Source organism: Cricetulus griseus, chromosome X (genome assembly GCF_003668045.3).
Source record: "Cricetulus griseus strain 17A/GY chromosome X, alternate assembly CriGri-PICRH-1.0, whole genome shotgun sequence".
NCBI lineage: Eukaryota > Metazoa > Chordata > Mammalia > Rodentia > Cricetidae > Cricetulus > Cricetulus griseus.
In genome coordinates, this window is record NC_048604.1 from 75,379,598 (window position 1) to 75,403,751 (window position 24,154).

Here is a 24,154-nt window from a genome sequence, read left to right on the forward strand (position 1 = left end):
GTTAAGGTATAATGTTTATCAAGAAATACTGGCCTGATTGCTGTACAAAGTTTAGCACACAACCAAAAGGAGGCACTCTTATGACAAAAGATGAAACAACACTCCTGCTACCTACACTCATGATTAAATGACTGCATCCATCACCACATGGGGTTCCCTGTGGATTAGGTTAGCTGATGCATGACAAGCTAAAATCTTTTTCTTAATGGGTGCTCTGATGACCTGTGGTGGATGATGCACAAAAAAGTCATGCTGTTGATAATGCAACACAGTCAGTAATGATCTAATACCATGAGATAGAAGTTTCATGGGCACACAAAGAAAAGGAGCATGGAGAAGGAGACACTGCCTTTACACAAACAAAGAGACCATGGAGAAGACACTGCCATTACCCGAGCATAGGCCCAGGGTGTTGTGGCCACAGTGTCTACATCTACCAGCCTGCCCATGACAGTTAGTAAAGAAGTTTCTTACTCCAAGTATAGAGCTGTACCTAAAAAAATACTGGTTCTACATACCATTGGGAAGATGTTTACACTAAACCTACTTACCAAGACAGATAATTCTCCAAGCTGTTGACAGTTCTGAGGGTCATAAAGTCATTCTTCTGGCAATGAGTCTAACTACCTTAGAATCCACAGTTGATGTTCTCAAGAATTTGTTTGGAAAACAGATTACAATGAATCCTAAACCACAAGAAAGGCTAATTTCCCATGTCAAGTCCTTTGTTTTAGTAAGTAACATATAGTCCTATTTCAACAATTTACCTTTTCAGTAACTGTGCCCATTTTTGTGTCTTGCACCCCAAATTTCACAGTGAATGGTACCAAAGCATGTTAAAGATGATGGAGTAGACAAGTGTCTATTCAACATGTATATAGTCTGAAACCTTAGGAACACATGTGATTTGGCCGTGCTCAACATTATGAGACCTAATGGAAGACAAAAAAAAAAGATAACCTTCATTTTCAAATAATAACTGAGTAAGTTGAAGAACTCCTTTACTAATTGAACTTAGACACAGAAAACACAGCTAACTGGGAAGGGCACTAAGATAGAGTGTCTCTTCCATAGTAAAGTTTTCCTTTGATACACACCTGTGTATCAAAACCTGTGTGGTTTTGACCAGTTCCTCATTTCAAACAGGGGAGATACTTTTTAAGCCCAAGTAATAACGTACTTAATTACTTGAGAAAATAACCTAATGAGATAGTACTGCATATAAATCCAAGCATTATTCAAACACATTTCAAATACTGAAGTTTCAAATGAAACACTTTATTTACATGTTAGTTGTCTTCATTAACATATGCACACTGACACACTGATTGTTCTGCACAGAACAAAGGATGTCTAGATATTCCAAAGGGAAATTAAAAATGTAAAATATATTATTTTTAGTATTGTAGGCAATTACATACACATCACTTACAAAGCTATTACTGATCTGTCCAAGGAAGCAGAGTGGTGCAGAGGGAAGAAACTGGAGTATGCATTCAAGAGTGATATAGCTGAGATCTCAACATGAGAAAGCTGACAAAACATGGATTTTTGCGGTGGACATTTCTCTGCAAAATGCGAACAAATGTCTGTCAATGGGCAGTAAATTGCAGTCAATCTTTCAGACATTATAGTGCAGAGGCATCAATTTGAAATCGCTTAGTCCTTCTCTGGGACCAGTTTCAGAACTTTGCCAATTGCGATTGTCTTACCCTCATCTCTTAAAGTAAAACGACCCATCTGAGGAAAATCTTTAAATGTCTCCAGGCAGATAGTCCCTGCTGTCCTTAATCGGGCAATACACACTTGATCTTGTTTCACAAAGCGGGGCCGTGTCTTACTCTTTTCTCCTGATTTCTTGTCTACCAAGGAGATTAAGGCTGTTATCTCAACTTCCTCAATACAAGTATGAATGTGAAGCACCGCATTATAACCTGGGCAGATGATAGACTTGTGCTCAATAATCACAATCTGGACATCAAATGTGCGTCCAGAGTGGCAAAGATTACTGGGTTCACAAAGTATGAAGCCTGGAAGAATCTCTTCTTCTTCGATTCCTTTCAGTCTGATTTTGAGGTTTTCCCCTGGGGCTACAAAATCAGTTTCAGCATCATCAGAGACTATTCCTAGAACTTCCACATTGTGCTTGTTGGGCATCATCACAAGCTGCTGGCCTTTAAAAATGGATCCTGATTCCAGCTTGCCCAGGACCACAGTGCCCATATCCTTGTACTTATCCACAATTGGCAACCTAATTGGTCCATCAATTGATCTGTTGAAGTTTGGCAAACTATCCAAATATGGAATAAATGGTAATCCTGTGTACCAGGGGCAGAAATCTGATTGCTCTTTAATATTTGCTCCCGTCAGTCCTGAGCAGGGCATAAAGTGGATGTCCTTTTTTGGACTGAAGCCAACTTTTTTCAAAAAGGGCACCAGTTTTTCTTTGCATTCTTCATATCGCTCACTGCTCCAATCTACCGTGGGATCATCCATTTTATTAATAAGCACTATTAAGTATTTTACCCCTGCTGTTTTTGCCAACATCGCATGTTCTCTTGTCTGTCCACCTTTTTCAAAGCCAGTTTCAAATTCTCCTTTCCTGGCAGAGATAACCAGCACAGCCAAATCAGCTTGAGAAGCACCACCAATCATATTTGGGACAAAACTCTTGTGGCCGGGGGCATCTAAAATTGTGAAATGTTTCTTTTCTGTTTCAAAATAGGCACGCCCCACTTCCACTGTTTTACCCTTGTCTCGTTCCTCTTGGTTTGTATCTAAGGCCCAGGACAAATACCAAGTCTCTCTATTCTTCTCCTTAGCTTCTCTTTCATATTTCTCAAGTGTCCTCCTGTCAACCATTCCAGTCAAAAACATTATTTGTCCTCCAATGGTTGACTTGCCAGCATCTACATGCCCAATGAACACCACATTTACGTGTTCTTTCTTAGGAGCACCAGATGGTATGGCCATAGACTTGGATTTCCTTATTACCTCTTTCTCCTCCATCATTTCCTTGCCACTTTCTTCTGGGGGCCCTGAATCTCCCAAAGAACCCCCAGGCTTTGCTTCACTTACTTCTTTAAGCTCCCACGATTCTTCTAGGGCCATCTCCACCTCTCCATTTTCTACAACAGGTTCTGAAAGTTCCATGGTAACAGCTGAATTGGAACCTTCCCACGACATTAAAGGTCCATCTTTGGAAGGTTCCACAGGTGCTCCCCATCCCAGCCTTTTACCTTGAGGGTCTCCGGCGCCGGTGCAGGTTTCGTCGCTGCTGGAGGTTGTGGGGGCGGGTGGCTGGGCCGATCCCGGCAGGAAGGACTGCACGAACTCCGCAGCGCTTACTCTAGGCACGAAAGGTTTGGCGTGGATGTTGAGCTGACTGCTGAAGGCCATGCTGAGATGCTGGCGCTGGGCCTCCGCTTCCGCTGCCTCAGCCGCTGCTGTGGACGCAGAGGTGAATCCATCCCCACTCGGAGCCGAACCCGGGACTTCCATGTCCACCTGATCCCAGCAGTCGGGAGCTGAGTCGCTGCTACTGCCGAGATCCATGGTCTGAGCAGCCGGGGTGCGGCGGAGAAGGAGTGGGTAGGCAGGTCAGAACGAGCTAGTTCCACCGATGGTAGCAAGGGACAGCAGCCAAGGGCCACCAGATAACTATGCGAACCTCAGCGGTGCAGAGGCAGCCAAGTACAGATGCTGCATCCACAGCTGCGGCGGCGGCGGCGGCGGCGGCGGCAGCAGCGGCGGCAGCGGCAGATATGGCCGCTCAATGCTCTGAGCCTGTGTGTAAGCGAATCTCCTCCCCCAAATCCCAATCACTTCCGACTCTCTCCACCCCTGACCCAACGCCTGTGGTGAATTGACCCCTCGCTGCCATCCGTAGGTTTGTCCCCTTTTAGTTCCCAGACAGGCTAAGTCCAGAAGTACAGTTTTTAAAATGAGATTGTCTAATTACTTTGGTTCATATGATCTGGGAGAATGATTTGACCATGTTCCAATGATAAAACCTTAGATACACCTGACTTCAAATTCTGCTAAAATTTTCACGTAAAACGAAAACTCCTATTGAATACATGGAGACAAAATAAGCAGCCCAAGGGGGGAAATAAGTAGTGCTTAGATGGGACTTACGAAATGAATAAAGATAGTAATTGCAATTTAACATCACTTATTAATTTGAAAGCCAGAGGCATTTTTGTTCCCACTGGTGCCCTATCAGCTTCCATATTAAGAATAGGGTGAAAGATCTTTTTAAATTTCCAAGGAAGGCAATGCTTCAACAATGTGTTCCAATCATTTCATGTGCAAGTACCTGGACCGTAGCTGGCAGCTCATTCTGTGGACTGAGGCCACTTGTGCTTTTCCGGCCAACTGTATTCTGGGTGTACCTGCCTTATTCACCAGGACTTCTCCAGGAATCACCGGCCATGATCTTTCAGCTTCATTCTGAAAGCCTGAAACCAGAACTGGCTTTACAATAAGAATCAACATAGGCCAGGCGTTGGTGGCACACACCTTTAATCCCAGCACTCGGGAGGCAGAGGCAGGCGGATCTCTATGAGTTAGAGACCAGCCTGGTCTGCAAGAGCTACTTCCAGGACAGGCGCCAAAGCCACAAAGAAACCCTGTCTAGACCCCCCCCCCAAAAAAAAAAGAATATCAATATAGCTGTGATAGTTAAAAGGAACTATAGCTCTCTAAGCTCAATTAAAACAACTGTGACCTCTGGGGTGGAAAAAAATCCTTAAGGCACTTATCAACAGACTATCTCCCTCAGAAAAGGTTGACATTTTTTCTAAATCCTGCATAACATTGTTTGTAAATTATCTTATAGCAAACAGAGAGGGGGAAGCAGGGGATAATACAATTTGCTTGTTCTAGATAGAGTTGTAGACATTTATTGTAAATCAACCCAACAACAAAGAAGGACGTTCCAAACCAAGTGAATGACTGGGAATTTGAGAACTGTGTTCTTCGTACATTATGGGAATATCAGGCCCTTGATATTGGTCGATTTAGAGCTGACACAGCTGTATGCTATTCCCAAGCCTTGAGATATCCCTTCATTCTTTTTCCTTTAGTAATGATCTGTTTGGTTAATTTATTGTGAAATAAAGGGAATTAATAGGAAAAACTGGTTGGTAAAGTATAAAGATGGACTTCTGGACAATGCCCCAGGCATGTACTAGGACATTTTGTGAACATAGGATAGGTTTCCTTAAATGGGTTTAGGAGAATCTGTCAAAGATCAGGGGCTGTTGCCACACAAAGCAATTTATTCAAATAAACAGGACAGATTTGGAATTTTACCTTCTTCTGAGTCAACTGAATTAGTCATAAAAATATTAGCAAGATTGCTGCTTGGGGTATCTGTTAGAGAACAGAGGGTGCTCTGCTTTTATAACTTTAAAAGAGACAGGAGAAACAGTGGATGGATGTCCTTACATCTGTCGTTCATAGAATTCAGAAAGGGACAAGAGGCAGGCCAGAGACAAAGACACACAGTGAAAGGGACAGAGATACACTTCTCTGAACCAGAATAGTTGACTTTGGACAAAAATCTTGGTTTTTGAGCGAGCACTTGTCTCCAGTCTCTCTGCACAGAACTTAAAAGAATTCATCACTAAATCAAAGATTTTTACCACTATATTTTTTAGGACAAATGACATTTATGTTTTGATAAATTCAGTATTTCCCATTTAAACATTTTATTGTAAAATATAGTGCAAAGATAATTGCATAAGACTAGGCAATGATGGTGAATGTCTTTAATCAAGTATTCAGAAGGCAGAGGCAGGTGGATCTCTGTGAGTCTGAGGCCAGCCTGGTCTATAGAGCCAGTTCTAGGACAGCCAGGGTTACTTACAGAGGGAAACCTTGTCTCAAAGAATATAATTGCTTAAAACAAAATTATGCTTATTTTCTCATAAAAAGGCAAAACTACAACTGGGGTTGGGCACCCCATAGTCAATTGTTCTCTGAATTTTGACCTAAGGCTCAAGATACATCCAGAAGGAGAGAAAGAAAGATTGTAAGTACCAAAATGTTTGCTTCAGGGTAGTGTCTTCGGTATATGACAGACAAACTGCATACGTGAAATCTCAGTAAGAAGACCTACACAATGATAACGCTAGTTGGCATACCAATATAGATGGGGAAAATTTCATAAGTTTCTCTCTAGAACTGTGAGTTGCAACCCCTCTGGCAAACCTCTATCTCCAAAAATATTTACATTACAATTCATAACATAGTAATATTACAATTATGAAGTAGCAAGGAAATAACTTTATGGTTGGGGGTCACCACAACATGAAGACCTGTATTAAAAGGTTGCAGCATTGGGAAGGTTGAGAACCACTGCCCTAGAAGAGCTACAAGCAGTTAATGGCTGCTGAGAGAGGTCAAATCTTTCTTTTCCAAGGACAAGACCTCTGATAGGTGATTGAGTCTGAAGTGGTCAGCCCTAAACATGTATACACTCGAGGAACACTAAATGAACTCAGCAGATTGTGTTTGTATATAAATATTATATATGTGTAATAAAAATAATTAGAGAAGATTCATGAATCCAAGAGTGAGTGGAAGGGACATAAGATAAGTTGGGGGAGGCAAAAGAGGGGGAAATATTGAAACTAAAATACCCATGTATGAAAGTCTCAAAATTATAAAGCAAATAAAAATATGACCTTATAAATATTTTTGTAAAGAGTAAACATACCTATAACCAACAATAAATGGAAAATTGTACCAGATGTTGTAGTACCCATATGTAACTTAAGGATTTGGGAAGTAGAGATAGGAGAATCAGAAGTTCAAAGTCAGTTAGGTACCTAATAAGAGACTGGGTAGAGGAGGAGATCTTAATTTTTTATTTAAATTTTTTAATTTTTATTTTACATATAAACCCCAGTTCCTCCTCCCCCTTCTCCCAACCTCCCCACCTACCCCCTTCCACCACCTCCCATCCACTCCTCAGAGTAGGTAAGGCCTTCCTTGAGAAGCATACCAAGATAAGGCAGGGCCAAGCCCCTCTCTCCTATATCAGTGGGCTCCAAAAAGCCAATCCATGCACCTGAGATAGGTCCTGGTGCCACTGCCAGGGGTCCCACAGACTGTCCAAGCCACAGAACTGTCACCCACATTCAGAAGGCCTAGTTCAATCCCATGTAGGTTCCAGGAGGGGATCTTCTAAGGAAGGAGAAATAGAATATTAGTGCTATAAAGAGATAAGGGTGAAACATTGAAATCTTTTGTCTTTTCTACTATATTCAATACTATAAAATTCCTTTTAGATACTTCTTTAAAATTATCCATTTTTCTCCTACCTCCCCCTTACCCCAATACTCCCCATTTGTTCAGGGGTTCTCGTCCCTTTCTGCTTCACTGGGGGACCGTGTATGTCTCTCTTATGGTCCTCCTTGTTTCCTAGCTTCTCTGGAGGTGTGGATTGTAGGCTGGTAATCCTTTTCACTATGTCTAGAATCCATATGTGAGTAAGTACATACCATGTTTGTCTTTCTGTGACTGAGTTACCTCACTTAGGATGGTTTCTTCTAGTTCATCCATTTGCCTGCAAATTTCAAGATTCCATTGGTTTTTTTTTTCTGCTGAGTAGTACTCCATTGTGTAAATGTACCACATTTTCTGTATCCAAAGAGGAGGGGAGAAGAGGAGGGGGGAAGAGAACATGAGGGATCAGGAAAATTGAGTGGGGAGAGGAATAGACGAGAGCAAGAAAAGAGACACATCAATAGAGGGAGCCACTATAGGTTTAAAGAGAAATCTGGCACTAGGGAATTGTACAGAGATTCACAAAGATGACCCCAACTAGCACCCTAAGCAATAGTGGAGAGGCTACCTTAAATGCCTGTCCCCTATAATGAGAATGATGACTACCTTAAATGCCATCCTAGAGCCTTCATCCAGTAGCTGATGGAAGCAGGAGAGATTCACAGCTAAACACTGAGCCAAACTCCTGGAATCCAGTTTCAGAGAGGGAGGAATGACCAACAGAGGGGTCAAGACCACACTGGAAAAAAACAAAAACACCTGCCTGAGCAAATGGGAACTCATGGACCCCAGTCTGACAGCTGGGGAACAAACACAGGACCAAACCAGGCCCCCTGAATGTGGGTATCAGTTAGGAGCACTGGGCAGTCTATGGGGCCTCTGGCAGTGGAACCAGGATGTATTCCTAGTGCAAAAACGGACTCCAGGAGCCCATTTCCCATGGAGGGATACTCTCTTAGCCTAGATACACAGGGGAGGGCCTAGGCCCTGCCACAAATGACTTGACAGATTTTAATGATCCTGATGGAAGGCCTTACCCTCCCTGGGGAGTGGATGGGGGACGGGATGGGGGTGGGGGGGCATGAGAGGATGGGAGGGAGAGGGAACTAGGATTGATATGCAAAAAACATTAATTTCCTGATTAATTTATCTTATGATCCATAAGTTATAGAACTTAATTTAGTTTCCTAAATTTTAGGGATTTCACATAATCATCCTATTATGGATTTCCATTGCTGGATGAGAAAATATGTATATAATTTGAGGCCTTGAATTTGAAGGGATATGGTTTATATTAGTAAATAGTCCATGTGTATTTGAGAAAATGTATATCATAATATTGTTGTGGAATATGTTATATATGTCTGTCAAGTCTAGAAGGCTAATTGTATTATTCAATTTATATCTCTGATGACTTTCTGCTTACATTGACAGAATACAATTATTGATTTTAATATTTCCCTCTTCAGTTCTATCATATTTACTCCAAAAATTTTTATACTCATTTATCGGGTATGTAAGCATTTATGACTGATGTGCTCTCTTATTTACTTATTTAGACAAGGATTTACAATATACTCCAAGCTAACCTGGAACTCATTGTTCTCCTTCCTTGGTATCCCAAGACACCATGTCTTCTTATTAAATTGATTGCTTTATCACTATTAAGAATTATTCTTTACCATAGTCTTTCCAACTTTGCTACTATATGGTTAATGTGAACTATTTTTATCAAAGCTTTCACTTTTATCTTATTTGCACCTTCAAAAATAGGTGTATTTTTTTTGCACATAGGCTTTGTGATAGAGCTCTAACTTAGCACAGATGAGATTGTACATATGAATCCTACTACTCCTACAAAAACAAAAACAATGGTAGCACAGCAATAAAAAAACTAAGTGCAGTCCTTATAGGCAACATGTTTGCCTTTTGTCTGCTTTATTTTGTCTTGTTATGAAGATATCCTTTCCAGATATAGAATTTTCCTGGACTTTTTTTCTTTTAGAACGTCAATGATGTCCAATATTTTCTTACTTGAATTGTTCCCATTGAGACATATAATGATGTTATTGTGTTTCTCTGTACCTAATGTACCTTTTATCTCTTAGGGCTTTTAACATTTTCTCTTTTATCGTTGGCATTAAATAGTGATTAACTATAATGTGAATTTGTGTACCTTTTCCCATTTTTCATTAGTGTCCTCGTTCCTCTTTTTGACTATTTTTCTGATATATACATGAAATACATATATGTATGAAATTACAATTCACAAATGACAAAATTCATAGAATTCTTTCTGGGTTTGGTTTAGTTCAGTTAATAGGATGGTCTTAATTTGTATCCATTTTCTATGGGTTAGAGATACAGCTCCATGATAGAGTGCTTGCTTAGCTGCTGAAACTAGGTTTAGTACCTAACACTGTGAAAGAAATTAATCATATTTACGATTTCTTTCATCACTAAGCCAACTGTATGAAAAACATGTGATAGACATAAACTATCTAAGATGCACTCCTTGCATTTAAATACTGTATAACTTAGTTGCATTTAAAATACACATAATTTTCCTGGCATCCTTTCTCTTAGCACTTAATATCATCTCACTGTTTTCTGGTATTTGTTATTTCAATAACAAGCCAGTTGACAATATTATTAGGACCATTCTAAAACATAGTTCTCTTCTTTCTTTCATTATTTTCTTTGCCTTTCAACCCTTTTGTGCTTATGCCTGTTTTTATTTTTATCATGCTTAGAGTTCATCGAGCTTGGTATAGGTTCTTCAATCCGAAACTGGAATTTCCTTGAATACTTTTCTCTTTTTCTTACTGTGTGTATATATATATATGCTAATGGGATTAACAGGTGCCTCATCTTTCTCTGAATCTTTATTCTTTTCTCAACAATCTTGCCTCTTTCTGTGCCTCAGATTGGAGAATAACACTGATCTATCTTAAAGTTGGTTGATGACAACTCTGACTGTTCAAGATTAGTGTTGAGTTCCTTTCATGAATGTTTTACTTTGTTTGCTCTATTTTTTAATTCCAAAATTCCTACTTATGTGTTATTATTTCCATACTTTATTCATATTCTCTAGCTGATGAAATACTAACAATACCTCCATTAGGTATTGGAGTTTCTCATGGTTAATTAATTTATATTTTATTTATAATGGCTGATTTAGAATTTTGTCTGTTAAATCTTGTATCTGATACCAAAAACATAGACTGTAAGAAAAGGCAGCATCTTCAACAATTAGTGTTGCAACATGTAGACACATGAAATTAGACCCATGTTAACATGAAAGGAAGAAATTCCATAGGGCCTCAACTAAGGAATGCTGAGAGCAAGAGAGTAGGCTTCTCTAGAGAAGGGCCTCCCAATTGGTTACCCAATACCAAGTGATAAGCCCTGAAATCATATACATACAAGTAACATTATGTGGACTGAGTAGGTTGTATTCATTTATATATATGAATTAGTATACATACATATGCATGAATTAGTATATATACATACATATTTGTGTGTGTGTTTAAAACAACAATTAAATAGAGGTCATGAATTTGAGAGAGTGCAAGTGGGACACATGGGAGGGGTTAGAGGGAGGAAATGGGAGGAGAAAATGTACTCACGTATAAGTGAACATTAGTGTTAAGTAAAAGATAACCAAGCTATAATCCACAGACCCAGTGAGGCTAATTAACAAGAAGGGCTCAAAGGGGGAGGAGGATGTATGGACCTCCTTGGGAAGGTGAAATAAAATAGGTTTTGTGGGTGCACTGGGGATGGATAGAGATGAGAACAGGAGGAATGGGGGTGGAGGGATGACAGGAGAGAATACTGGGAGAGAGAACTGGTATAAGGGATATTTGGGGAAGCAATGTAGAAACCTAGTGCATTGGAATCTCCCTAGAATCTACAAGGGTGACCCTAGCGAAGACTCTAGTAATGGAGGACACAGATCCTGAACCAGCCATCTTCTGTAACCATACAAGGTTTCCAGTTGTGGGGCTGGGATATCAACCCAGCCACAAAACCTTCAACCCAAAATTTGTCCTGCTTGCAAGATATGCTGGGGTAATGGTGGTACAGAACTTGTGGGAGTGGCTAACCAATGTCCAAGTTGAGGCCCACACCATGAGAGGGATCCCATGCCCAACACTGCCTGGATAGCCAGGAATCAGAACCTGGCTAGCTCAGAGACCTAGGAAAGAACCAAACAGAACTGAAAAAAAGTTCTATGAAATGATTACTAATGTTATTCTGCTATACTCATAGATCAGTGCCTAGCCCAATCATCATCAAATAGGCTTCATTCAGCAACTGATGGAAACAGATGCAGAGACCAACAGCCAAACATTAAGTGGAGCTCAGGAAACCCTGCAGAAGAAGGGGAGGAGGGATTGTAGGAGCCAAAGGGGTCAAGGACATCACAAGAAAACCCACAGAATCAATTAACCTGGGCTCATAGGGGCTCACAGAGACTGAATAATCACAGAGCCTGCGTGTGTCTGAGCTAGGTCTTCTGCATATATGTTATGGTTGTGTAGCTGGGTGTTCTTGGGGGAGCAGGGGCTGTCTCTGAATGCTTTGCATGCTCTTGGGACCCTTTTCCTCTCCTACTGGGTTACCTCACCCAGCCTTGACATGAGGGTTTGTGCCTAGTGTTTTTGCAACTTGTTATGCTATATTCAGTTGATATCCCTAGGAGGCCTGCTCTTTTCTGAAGGGAAATGAAGGAAAAGTGAGTCTAGGGGAGAGGGGAGGGAGTGGGAACTGGTAGGAGTGGAGTGAGGGGAAACTGCTGTTGGTATATAATATATGAGAGAAGAATAAATAAAAAGCAATAAGAGCAATAAAAATAAAACAAAAATCTTTTAATTTCAAAAATACAAATGTATTTAAATGATCTGGTATCTGAACCATCTCATTAACAATTTCTGGTATACCGTTTTAGCTCCTGTGCAGGAGTAACATGTTTCTGTTTTATGGTATATCTCATAATTTTTGAGTAATGTATTTTTTGTGATAACTCTCATTTATGGTATATGACTTTGTTGATACCATTCCCTGCTCTTAGTAACCACTAACTGCTAATAGATTTGCAAAGCCATCAACACTTACGATGGTGCCAAAACAATGCATATTCATTAGAAATAGAAACTTTACTTAGAATTTTGAAGGTTGGTTTCTCTCTGGGTTGCAATATATAGTAAGAGGATAGATAGTGAATTACAGTACCCACTTAGCTGGAAGATTAAGAAAGGGAAAGAAATATCAGGGGTAAGTAGATAGATTTCTATTATCAAGTATTATAAAGTATAGATTTCTATCATCAAGTATCAAGAATATATAGCAATTTTCAAAAATTATTCAAAACCTTAAATGCATTAAACAACAAAAATTCACCCATGATGAAATAGATAACATGAACTGTACTATAATTACTATAATGATAGTTGTGTCACTGCTAAAATCACTTTGAAACAGAAGTCTCTAAGCCCAAATATTCTCACTGGTGAATTTGATTACATATTTAATGGAGAATTTCAAGCCTGTATAATTGCTTTCAGAAAATAGGAAAGGAAAGAATAATTCCTAACTCACATTATAAAATTGTGTTTTAGACAAGATAAAAAAAAACATGAATGGAGACACAAAATTCCTAAATCAGTTACTAGCAAAAATACCCTAATAATATATGGAAAATATTGTTGCAAAAACGCAACTCTCACCTCACAGGACATAGGAGAGAGCTTATTCTGGGCCCAAATATGAGTGACCATGACCTTGGAACACAAATACTCAGGTTTTCACAAATACCATTGTGGTTTGAATGAGAATGGCCCCCACAGCTCCTATGTTTGAGAGCTTGGTTGGTCCCCAATTGGTGGAACTGTTTGAGAAAGATTAGGAGATGTGGCCTTGGAAGAGGTGTGTCATTGAGGTTTTAAATGCTGCTTGCCCTCGCCGCCGCCGCCGCCGCGCCGCCGCCGCCGCCGCCGCCGCCGCCGCCGCCGCCGCCGCCGCCGCCGCCGCGCCGCCGCCGCCGCCCGCCTGGCTGGTCCGGGGCTCCTGCTCCCGCTTCGCCCGCCCGCCCGCCCGGGCCCGCGGCTGCCCCAGCGCCGTGAGGAGCCGCCGGTGGCCGAATAAGCGAATAAGCGAGCGAGCGCCCGAGCTCGCGGCGGATAGAAGGACAAGGACAGAATCACCAGCACTGGCTGAAGGTACCTTAACATGGGGAATCTTCTTAAAGTTTTGACATGCACAGACCTTGAGCAGGGGCCAAATTTTTTCCTTGATTTTTGAAAATGCCCAGCCTACAAAGTCTGAGAAGGAAATATATAATCAGGTGAATGTAATATTAAAAGATGCAGAAGGCATCTTGGAGGACTCGCAGTCATACAGAGGAGCTGGCCACGAAATACAAGAGGCAATCCAGCATCCAGCGGATGAGAAGCTGCAAGAGAAGGCATGGGGTGCGGCTGTGCCACTAGTAGGCAAATTAAAGAAGTTTTACGAATTTTCTCAGAGGCTAGAAGCAGCATTGAGAGGCCTTCTGGGAGCCTTGACTAGCACACCGTACTCCCCCACCCAGTATCTAGGGCGAGAGCAGGCTCTTGCTAAACAGTTTGCAGAGATTCTTCACTTCACACTCCGCTTTGATGAACTCAAGATGACAAACCCTGCCAATAAAGAATGACTTCAGCTACTACAGAAGGACGTTGAGTCGGATGAGAATTAACAACGTACCGGCAGAAGGAGAAAATGAAGTAAATAATGAGTTGGCAAATCGAATGTCTTTGTTTTATGCTGAGGCCACCCCCATGCTGAAAACCTTAAGTGATGCAACAACAAAATTTGTATCAGAGAATAAGAATTTACCAATAGAAAACACCACAGACTGTTTAAGCACCATGGCAAGTGTATGCAGAGTCATGCTGGAGATGTTGGAATACAGGAGCAGATTTACCAATGAAGAGACAGTATCGTTCTGCTTGAGGGTAATGGTGGGTATCATAAAACTCTATGACCACGCCCATCCAGTGGGAGCATTTGCCAAAACTTCCAAAATTGATATGAAAGGTTGTATCAAAGTTTTTAAGGACTAACCTCCTAACAGTGTAGAAGGTCTTCTCAATGCTCTCAGGTAAACAACGAAACATTTGAATGATGAGACGACCTCCAGGCAGGTTAGGTCCATGCTGCAGTGAGAGCTGGGAAGCAGGCGTTGCTGCAGCACACTGTTCTTCATGACTGGGAATGCAGAGTCCTAGTGATTGCTATCAGTCCTCCTTATTATCCTTGCTTTGGTTTCTTTCCTCTGCCCCTTCCCTCTTTTTTAATCATGTTCTTGTTCTCAAGACTCCTCTTCTGTGCCAAAATCAGTAAAGTTATGCTTTGGAAGGGCCTTTGTCCTTTCGCAACAGGCCTTCCAAGGCAGCTAATTAGGCATTGCATTGAGGTCTCTACTGAGAAAAGTTCTGTGACTTGAACTAAATATTTTTAAGTGTGGATTTTTTTTGAAAACTAATATTTAATATTGCTTCTCCTGCATGGCAAAACTGCCTACTCTGCTATTTAAAACCCTCATGAATTTATTTTCTACTGCCGCTTTTTCATGTCCAGCCAAAATGAAATGTTTAAATTAACTGTGTTGCACAAACAGTAACCAACACAAACCTTTTTTAAATTAGTAAGAATTTTGTTTAAAGTTTTAAGTTTGCATTTTGACTTTTTTTTGTAAGGATGTATGCTGTGTGTTTAACTTTTATTAACTAATGTTAAAAGCTGTGATGTGTGTGTAGAATATTATGTATGCATGTTCATGTTTAACAATGGCTATTGATAAAATAAAAATCAACTTTCCTTTTTCTAAGTGTGGCTTGTTTACTGAGGTTTCTGGAATTTTTCCCTGTATATATTTCTGTGGAATGCATATACACATTACATGATTTTTCTTTCTCCTGGGGGACAGCTATGTATTTTTCAGTTGTACTTTTCTTACTTTTGTCTATGTACATAAGTGTAACTGCTTTTAAAACTGTTGTATATAAGATGACCAGTGATTGTGCCATTAACTTCTGTTTTGATTTAATCTTGGGTGAGTGTAGTTGTAGAAGGAAAACCACATTTTCTCAGTTTCAGGAGTGAAAGGGCAGCAAGAAGCACAGGGTGTTTCAGAAGCAAAACGATCCCTTGACATGGGAGGACCGTGAGCAATAAGAGTACTTCCCAGAGGAAGCCGAGGACTGATCTCACTCATGGTGGAAAGCGACCATGGGTTTCAATTTAAAATCGTGAAATACACTATGGTTGAGAGAAGGTCATCTAATTCAGTCTTGTCTGGGTTTCTTGATAAGTGATCTGAGGTGGAACCAGTTAAAGTGCTTAGCCATGGAAGAGGATGGACCACAGGCTTCCCTCTGACCTTGTCTGACCCTCAGAGCACACAGCACTGGGGATAAAGTTCCTGTGGACTTCTATGGCTTCCTGCTCACTCCAGCCCCACTTCACACCCTCTTCTCCAGCCAAGCCTAAATACTGTGGTTTACAGAATGTTCATTTGCTGTTGCTTTGTGACTCTGATCTGGCTACAACCTGAATCTGGTTTCCCTTTTCCCCCCTCATGACTGTCTGACTAACACCCAGCTTTCATCTTTTAAAAGTCAGCTTCAATTACTTCCTCCTGAACATCATTTGAATGGTCCTGACCATATTTTCTAGGAATCCTCTAACAGTATTATACTGGGTTTAATAGTGTACTCTGCGGCACATCTGTATATAGCTTGTACAGGCCTCCCTCATTTGGAAGAAGGGCATTTTCAGGTAAACATATGGACCTGTGGATGACATCGTCCTGCATTAGGGTGGACCCTAACTCCACTGACAAGTCCTTGTAAGAGAAAAGAAGAGAGAAACACAGACACAGTGGAGGATAGAGGCAAAGACGAACATGTCTTGAAATTTCCTGAAGCACACACAGGACCTGAAAGAGGGCCATAAAACAGTTCCCATCAGAGCCTCCATGAGGCACCCACCCTGTTGCTGTTGTATTTCAGACTTCTATCTTCTATGATGGTGGAAAATAAGTTTCTATTCTAAGCCACCTAGTTTGTGGTAATTTGTTTTAGTCAGCCTAAGCACTGGCTACAACCGTCTCAAAAACAGCTTGGTACTTCACACTTACGGACCTTTTCTGATACTCTGGAGAAATCACAGTGTTGAGATGCTGTGCAGACTGAGAGTTTGAGAGAAGAGCCGTGCATTTTCCTCCAGTGTCCCAAGAAAGATCTTGCACAGTCCCTAAATAGGGATAGCTGCCAAGTTAGCGCTTGGATGGAGTGAATGAGTACAAATAAATAAAATAGATGTAGTAATCCTACTGTGGCCTTTTCAGGTAACATGGTTCACGCTCTACTTGTTGAAGATTAAGTGTGTGGGGGGGATCTTTAACTCTAGCCTAGGGGTCAGTAGTCCAGGCTCCACCTTCTGTACCTACAACAGCCTGTGAATTAAAAATGATTTTTAAAAGATTGGGGAAATAAAGGATAACAAATGTTTTTTAAGAATTGAAAAAATATTTTGTAGCATGAGAAAACTATATGAAATTCAAACTCCAGTGTTCATAAATAAAATTTTATTGAACATAAAAAAAGACTCATGCTATGACCAAAGCAAATAATTAAAGAGAGTGTTTGATCTGGGTTTATGATTTCAGAGGGTTAGAATCCATAATGGCAGAGCAAAGTCTGAGAATGGGAACAGCTGATAAGCCACATCTTGAGCCACAAGAATGAGCAGAGCGAAAGGGATTGGACATGGCATGGTCTTTTAGAAGCTCAAAGCTTATCCACAGTGTCACACCTCCTCCAACTAAGCCACACCTTCTAATCCTTTGCAAACAGTTCCACCAACTGGGGTACAAGCATTCAAACATTCGAGCATATGGAGACCATTCTCATTCAAACCACCACAAGTATGTCCAGTATGGAAAAAGTTATGTAAGATTTTATTAAACACAGAATTTAAAATACCATAAAATTATTTGTCAAATATGTTAAAAGTGACCACAGGTAGACAAGTTACAACAAGCCAGGGAGAACACTGATATAGGTTTCATGTGTTATCTGATCACTTCCTTAGCTTTCAGATTGGTGAAACCTAGTGCTTCGGTTTTTTAGGACTTTAATAGTCAAAAAGATGTTAGGTTAGATCATGAGTGTTCAATGAGTGGATTTCAAGGGGAATAAAAGTAGCTGAAGATAAGTTGACACTCATTTACAACATTTTAAACCTCCATAATCTTCAAGTTCAGTCATTTGACCTTTTGAGATTTTTTATTTTTTCCTTTGGGATTTTCAATTCACGAAAGTACAATGTATTGTGACAATATTGGGTTTACCCTTATTGTAAAAAGTTAGCCAACAGTCAAAAAGTCAGTGTAAACTATCCCCTTTTAATAGTCCACTGGAAAAAATAAGATCATTGTCTCAAATGATTTAGAAAAGGCATCACTCTACTGTGGGGGACAGTAAGCCATGCCTGCTAGAAGCTGGCTACAGGTGTGCCTGACCACACCTGTCAGGGCATGGTCAAGGTGAGGTCAGGATGACGAGTGATGGGTTTTTAAGGGGCTGCAAGGCACATGGGAGCCCCCTCTCTCTGGCCTGTCTGCCTTGCTGCCCCTGGCACGCTCTGGCTTGAGTTTGGCTGGTGTTTATCTGAATAAAGATATCTTTGAGCATCAAGCCATTAAAGACGGTCATGACACTCCCCTGGATAAGATTCTGGGAAATGTACTAAAGAAGTGGTGATCCACGCTGGAAGTGACATAGCAGGGAAATTCATAAACAAGGGCAAGAAGGAAGTGGGCCCCCTTCTATCTTCTTCCAGAGTCACCATGTGATCCCGGGATGAGGACGCCAATGGAAGGCATCCTAAATAAGATAAGTCTTATAAAATACATAGATTTATGATAATTAAGACTGAGCTAACAGATGGAAAATCCTAGTCATTGGCCAAGCAGCATTTGTACTTAATATAAGTCTCTGCGTATTATTTGGGTCCCTAACTCGGCGGGCAGAACTCAGGGGGATGGGGCCTGGCAGAAAGCACTCACGTGGTGGTAGGGCTCGGATGGCATTTGGCGAAAAGATTTATCGTAACACTCTACAATTGAGAAACTTCCCTCAAGCTAGTAATAGCTTCTACTGCAAACCCCCAGCTAATATCATCCTTAATGGCAGAAACTGGATGTTTTCCCTCTAACTTACAGCAAAGTAAAGAAGTTTTCTCATCACTGCTACTCAACATCATTTTAGAAATAGTAAACAATGATGTGTCACATATCATGGTATCAGAAAAAGTGCTTAAAACATGTGGGAACTTGAATTAATTTTAGTGCCAAATAGAAAACCCACCAATTTGTTGAAATGACAACCAGAATTTTCTCATGGAAAAGAAATAAACTTCATATTTTTCTAGAAAATAGTTACCAAGAAATCTACAAAACCTATAAGCCCTAGAAATACTAATCAAATTTAATAGGGACTCAGAATAAGTCAACACACACAATCAAACACATGTACTGTAAACTAGTGATGAAAATTTCAAAATTTGTAATGGCAAGAGCAATGTAATTGTTGTTGAAATGATACAATTTATGATAGCTCAAAAATAAAAATAGATATGAATTTACAAACAGAATGTATAGATTGCACATTTGAAAATTACAAGACACAGAAATCCTGTCTCAAAAAACCAAAACAAACAAAAAAGAAAATTACAAGACACTAATGAAAGAAATTTTAAAGCTACATAAACAAGCAGAGTGCTGTGGTACATGCCCATTATTCCAGCCACTGAGGACAGAAGGGCAGAAAGATCATGTGAGCCCAGCAGTTGAAAGCTAGCCTGGGCAACAGAGAAAGCCTAATCTCTATAAACAAAAATGATTTTTTAAAAAGTAGAGAGATGTATGCTCCCACTTCTGATTTATACATGTTGCCACCAGTTGCCTGTGTAGTAATTCACTTCTTAGTTTGTGTATATTAACTGTGTTCAACTAGATCATAGTCACCAAACTATAGGCCCATCTTCTGTTTTTGTTAATAAAGTTTTGTTGTGAAATAACAAAATGTTCAATTACACATTATCATGGTTGTTTTATTGCTACACTGGTTAAGTATTGTAGTAGAATCCATATGTCCCATAAATATACTCAAAAATACCTACTCTCTGACCCCTATAGAACTTGATCAAACCAAATGAACTAAATGATCTGAGTTTAATACTGTATTTTCATCTTCCTGCTTGATGACCTAGCACCAAATATGCTGGATAGTATCTGAATTTTGTTCTTTCAACAACTTCTTTAAGAAAAAATTGGCATACAATAAATTGTACATGTTTGCTCTATGACATGATTAGTTTGGCATACACAAACAAAAACAATGTTGAATATTTTTATCTACAAATGTTTTCTTATGTTCTTTGCTAATTCTTTTCCCTTCCCCAAGTAACTACTGATATTCTTGATATGACAATAAATTATGTGTGCCCTCTTTAAAAAAAAGTAGAGAGATGTGTAATGTTATTGATTTGTAGTTTCTATACAAAAAAGTGACAAATTAATCAATAAATTTAACACCATTTCAACCATCATCACAGTAGTTGTACAAATGGTGATTATTATCATTTTCAGGGCAAATCAGAATTAGAAGACTCAAAATTATTTTTAAATCAATTTAGAAAAATTATACTATATGCGATTGAAGAATAATATGTTCTTTTATCTTTTTAATTATATTTTAGTTAGTACAAAAAGAAATGGGTGTAGTTGTGCTATTTTCATACATATTTATCATTAGATTTTGTTTTTATTCTATCTACTGATTTCTTCCATCTCATTTAATCTAGGTGTTGATATTTTCTTAGTTTCCTATTCCTAGGCAGTTGGTTAATTTCCTAGCTAAGAAGCACAACGAACCTTTTATTTCTAATTTTTTGAAAACAAGTTCTTAAACTCCCTGTCCTCCTTTGCTGCCCAAGTGTTGGAATTATGAGTCTATCTCTGATGACTATTTTTAATCTGAATATTTTTCAACATAAAATTTAAACAAAATTGTACCAGAAGTTAAAGAGGGTTACAATTAATGCTTTTATAGTCAGAACTTAGATGAACAATAATTGCTAACCCTTGCCACAGCAGTTTCTGGTTCTCTCTCATTTTCTGGTCCATTTTGGATTAACCACTTGAGGCTTACAGGCATTATTTTTAAGTAAACATAAATGCTTGTAGAGAAATTCCATATTGCTAAGTGTACAACTCAAATAATTTCCTCAGAGTGTGCTCACTTATGTAATCATGATCAGCATTGGCCAGACCATAAACACATAAACTTCCTCTTGCACCTTAATTCCAAATGAATCCCAACCCTGGCTTCTATCACTGCATAATAATTTTATTGGTTTTAAACTTTTTAAAAAAAAACAATCATTTAGTTTTCATGTATGGATTCCTTGCTTTAAGAATGACTACCTTGGCTTAGAGTAGCCCTGCACACTGACAGGAAGGACAGCCACCTTGCTTCTCGGTTATCCATGCTTACCTTTGGAGCTGCTGGTGGCTGCTGGTAGCCACTAGTGTCTGCAGCCACTCCTCTGTATGCCGTGTTCACTTCCTGGACCCTGCCCTTCGTGTTTCAGGCTGCACTGGCAGAGTCCTCAGCTTCCTGGGAGGAGGATGATTTTGAATACCTACTGAGTTGAGTGATGATTTCCTTGCAATCACTAGTTTTTATTTTGGGATGTGTGTGTGTGTGTGTGTGTGTGTGTGTGTGTGTGTGTGTGTGTGTGTGTGTGTCTTTTTGTGTGTGTTTGTCTCTGTGTGTATGTCTGTGTGTGTGTGTGTATGTGTGTGTGAAATCGGTTTTAAACTGTGAAGTAGATCGCATTTTCCTTGACAAAGAAATTGAGACCTAAGAAGTGATTTGTTTAGTACCACACATTTTCTAAATGTCAGATGCTAAGCCAGAATGTAGGCTTCCTGTTGTCATAAGGTTTGCTTTTTTTCCATCATTATTCTTCCCTGAAGTGCCTGGAAGGGATTCTAGTGGCAACTTTTGTTCTTCCTATGAGGTTGTGTATCTGGAATGAAAACCATGAAATATCTAGAGCAGGCCATTTCAAAAGACCTGAAATGCCTTTCAACTGCATCAGGGAAAGCTAAAAAGATATGCTGAGGGCAGAAAGCTAGAGAAGAATCTGCCATCTGAAGAACTCACAGATAGAGTTTATCAGCAACGCCAGCATTTGAATCTGCAGACAGTTGAATCTTGCTTCAAATTAAAGAAATTATGCACTGAAGAAATACTCAACTCTGAAATGCAAAACACATCGCTTAACACCATAATGTAAATTTAGGAAAACAAATGAAAGGACAGATGTTTTAAAACTCTGGTAAGATATTTTGCAAACTTTATAGACTCCTATGTGAGAATTTTCATGATTTTGAAACTTGGTAAGATGCCAAGCATGAAACCATTTTACAGAAAAGTAACACTTGATCACACACATCTAGAATCCCCAAAGGAGATCTGATAATGGAAAAAATGCTGGGGAAGACTATTTCCATATTTACAGATTACCTCCAGAATTTAGTGCCACTCAAAGTTCACTGCTGTGTTGACTGAAATAAAAGTTAGTTCGAATTCATGTGCACAACCCATTAACTTTTCTTCACTTCAAAGGCTCTATACACCCAAGCCTCACTGTTCTCAAGCTTTGCCTTTTATTGACATCCTATCTAGACCTGTTCTTGGGGTAGCTTATCTGAGTTGCTTATCTGAGTTGTCCCTTTCCCTGGCCTGAGTTAGGGAAAATATGCAGGTATCCCTGGCATCCCTGGGAGAATAAGCAGCAGAGCTCTGAAGACTGGCTCCCTCTGCCTTGCAATAGTAAGAACCAGACATTACTTGGACAACCCTCATTCTTTCGTCAGTCACTTTCTACTGCAAAAGAAAAAAACAAACCTATTCCCCAGTTTACTAAGGCTTTCCCCCTTTCTTTTTTCTGTTGGTTGTCTTAAGTCAAATTTAGAACGAACAAGAGAAGAAAGAAAATGAAGGTTCTAAGTAAGACTGAAGCCAGGGAATCTCTTTAAAATGTGAGGGGTGGATTTGATATCAGTAAATGAGCATTTTATGACATTAAGGACAATAAAAGTAGATTTTGAATTTTGTGCTGAAACGAGATATGCTATGTTGAAAAGTGAAAAAGACCAACAGAAGCCAAGTATGGTGATGTAGATGATGCAGTATACATATAGTACAGAGATGCTCATCTGTTAAAAGGTGTGGAGCTCCAGGCTGCTGTAGAAAGATTTACACAGTGTTTGGGGATGAATAAACTTTAAGGCCAGTACTGGTTGAGTTTTTAGATGTTGAAATAGTCGTGCAATTTTTGGAACCCCAAAGCATGTGAGGAAGATGTCCGAGGTTCAGTTTCAGAACACTTTGAGCCATTTTGACAAAAACTATCTAGATAATTAAAGACGAAAACTACATTTAGCACAGCTATTCAGTGGGGATGAGACTGGCCTTTTGTTGGAAGTCAATGCCAGAGAGCACTCAGGCAAGTAGAAAAGACACCTGCCTGCCAGGAATGAAAATAAACAAAGAATGGTTGTCTCCCCATATATGGCCAAATGCAGATGGAACTCACAAATTAAAATCAGTCATATTGGAAAAGCAAAGGTGCCCAAAAGTGTGAAAGAGGACCCAAGTACATTATCTGTGATATATATAAAGACATTTGATTCACAAGATAATTATTTTCAGAATGGTTCTTTCAAAATTTTGTTCCTGAGATCAAACATTTTTAACTTAATTATCTAAGATTTCATGAAGAGGTAATCAGGGTAGTCTTAATTCTGGACAACTCTCCAGTTCACCCTTCTGCTGCACCATTAGTCAATGAAGACGGTCAAATAAAATACAAGTTCTTTCCCCCTAATACTTCAAGTTTGATTCAACCAATGGAACAAGGTGTTATTTTGAGCTGCAAACAATTTGAAGAGAGTCTTGTAATTTGGGGAGAAAGTGAGGATGAACAGGATAAAAGACACAAGGTCATTTCCAAGATTAAAATCTACAAATGAAAGGTGCAATTTTTAACTGGATAAAAAAAAGTCGGAATGAAGTAAACAACTAACAATAGCAAATGCATAAGGAAGATCTTCTTTACAAAAAGGATTGGGATTATAGAGAAATTCTTGAGAAAGGTGCACAGTTAGAAACCAAGTTGAGTAACTGACAGGGTATGGTTAAATCCAAGTGATAAATAAAAGGTTCTTCCCCAAAAACAAAAGGTGAGAATACAAAAGAATCTGGCCAAAATGGGGAGCTGAAAAGCAGACTGTCTAAATGCTAGATTTAAATTACCTATTGTAAAAGACAGTTTGGGTTAACTTCTTAACTTTGTTGATGCCACACCTGAGTTTCAAAGATTCCATTACACACTAAAAGAGAGGCAACAAAATACAGCCAAGAAAGAGTTCCAGAGTAAAATCCATTCAAGAATTGGTAGATTTTTAAAAAATAGACCTCATAATATTAAGGATACTTCCAATATGCCTTCAATTTCTGGTTCTGGTAATTACATTATGTAAAAATATTTGTAATTATATTATGCAAGCCTACTCTTAATTGACATTGTTTTTTAATCAAACGCATTTTTCATATCAATGCCCATCTATATATTGGTTATAAAATAGCTTGAAAATAATGAATTTACATTTCTTAAAAAAATTAGACCTGAACAATGCCCACATCAATAAACATGCTAACATGGAGAT

The 24,154-nt window shown here is 39.4% G+C and overlaps 1 protein-coding gene and 1 pseudogene across 2 annotated transcripts; one reads left to right on the forward strand and one right to left on the reverse strand.

Annotated features, from left to right (window-relative positions):
- Window positions 1–1,659: 1,659 nt before the first annotated feature.
- LOC100767578 (eukaryotic peptide chain release factor GTP-binding subunit ERF3B) lies at window positions 1,660–13,309 on the reverse strand. 2 transcript variants are annotated; one of them, XM_035449805.1, is made up of 2 exons: window positions 13,283–13,309; window positions 1,660–3,558 (listed from the first exon to the last, which is right to left on the reverse strand). In XM_035449805.1, exon 2 carries the CDS (start codon window positions 3,553–3,555, stop codon window positions 1,660–1,662), a length of 1,896 nt encoding a protein of 631 aa, XP_035305696.1. In that variant the 5' UTR covers window positions 3,556–3,558; window positions 13,283–13,309. The 2 variants fall into 2 exon arrangements, with proteins under 2 accessions (XP_035305696.1, XP_027287709.1); XM_027431908.2 differs by having other exon boundaries at window positions 13,280–13,306.
- A 145-nt stretch (window positions 13,310–13,454) lies between these two features.
- On the forward strand, window positions 13,455–14,510 carry LOC100767863 (annotated as a pseudogene).
- The last annotated feature ends 9,644 nt before the right edge of the window (window positions 14,511–24,154 follow it).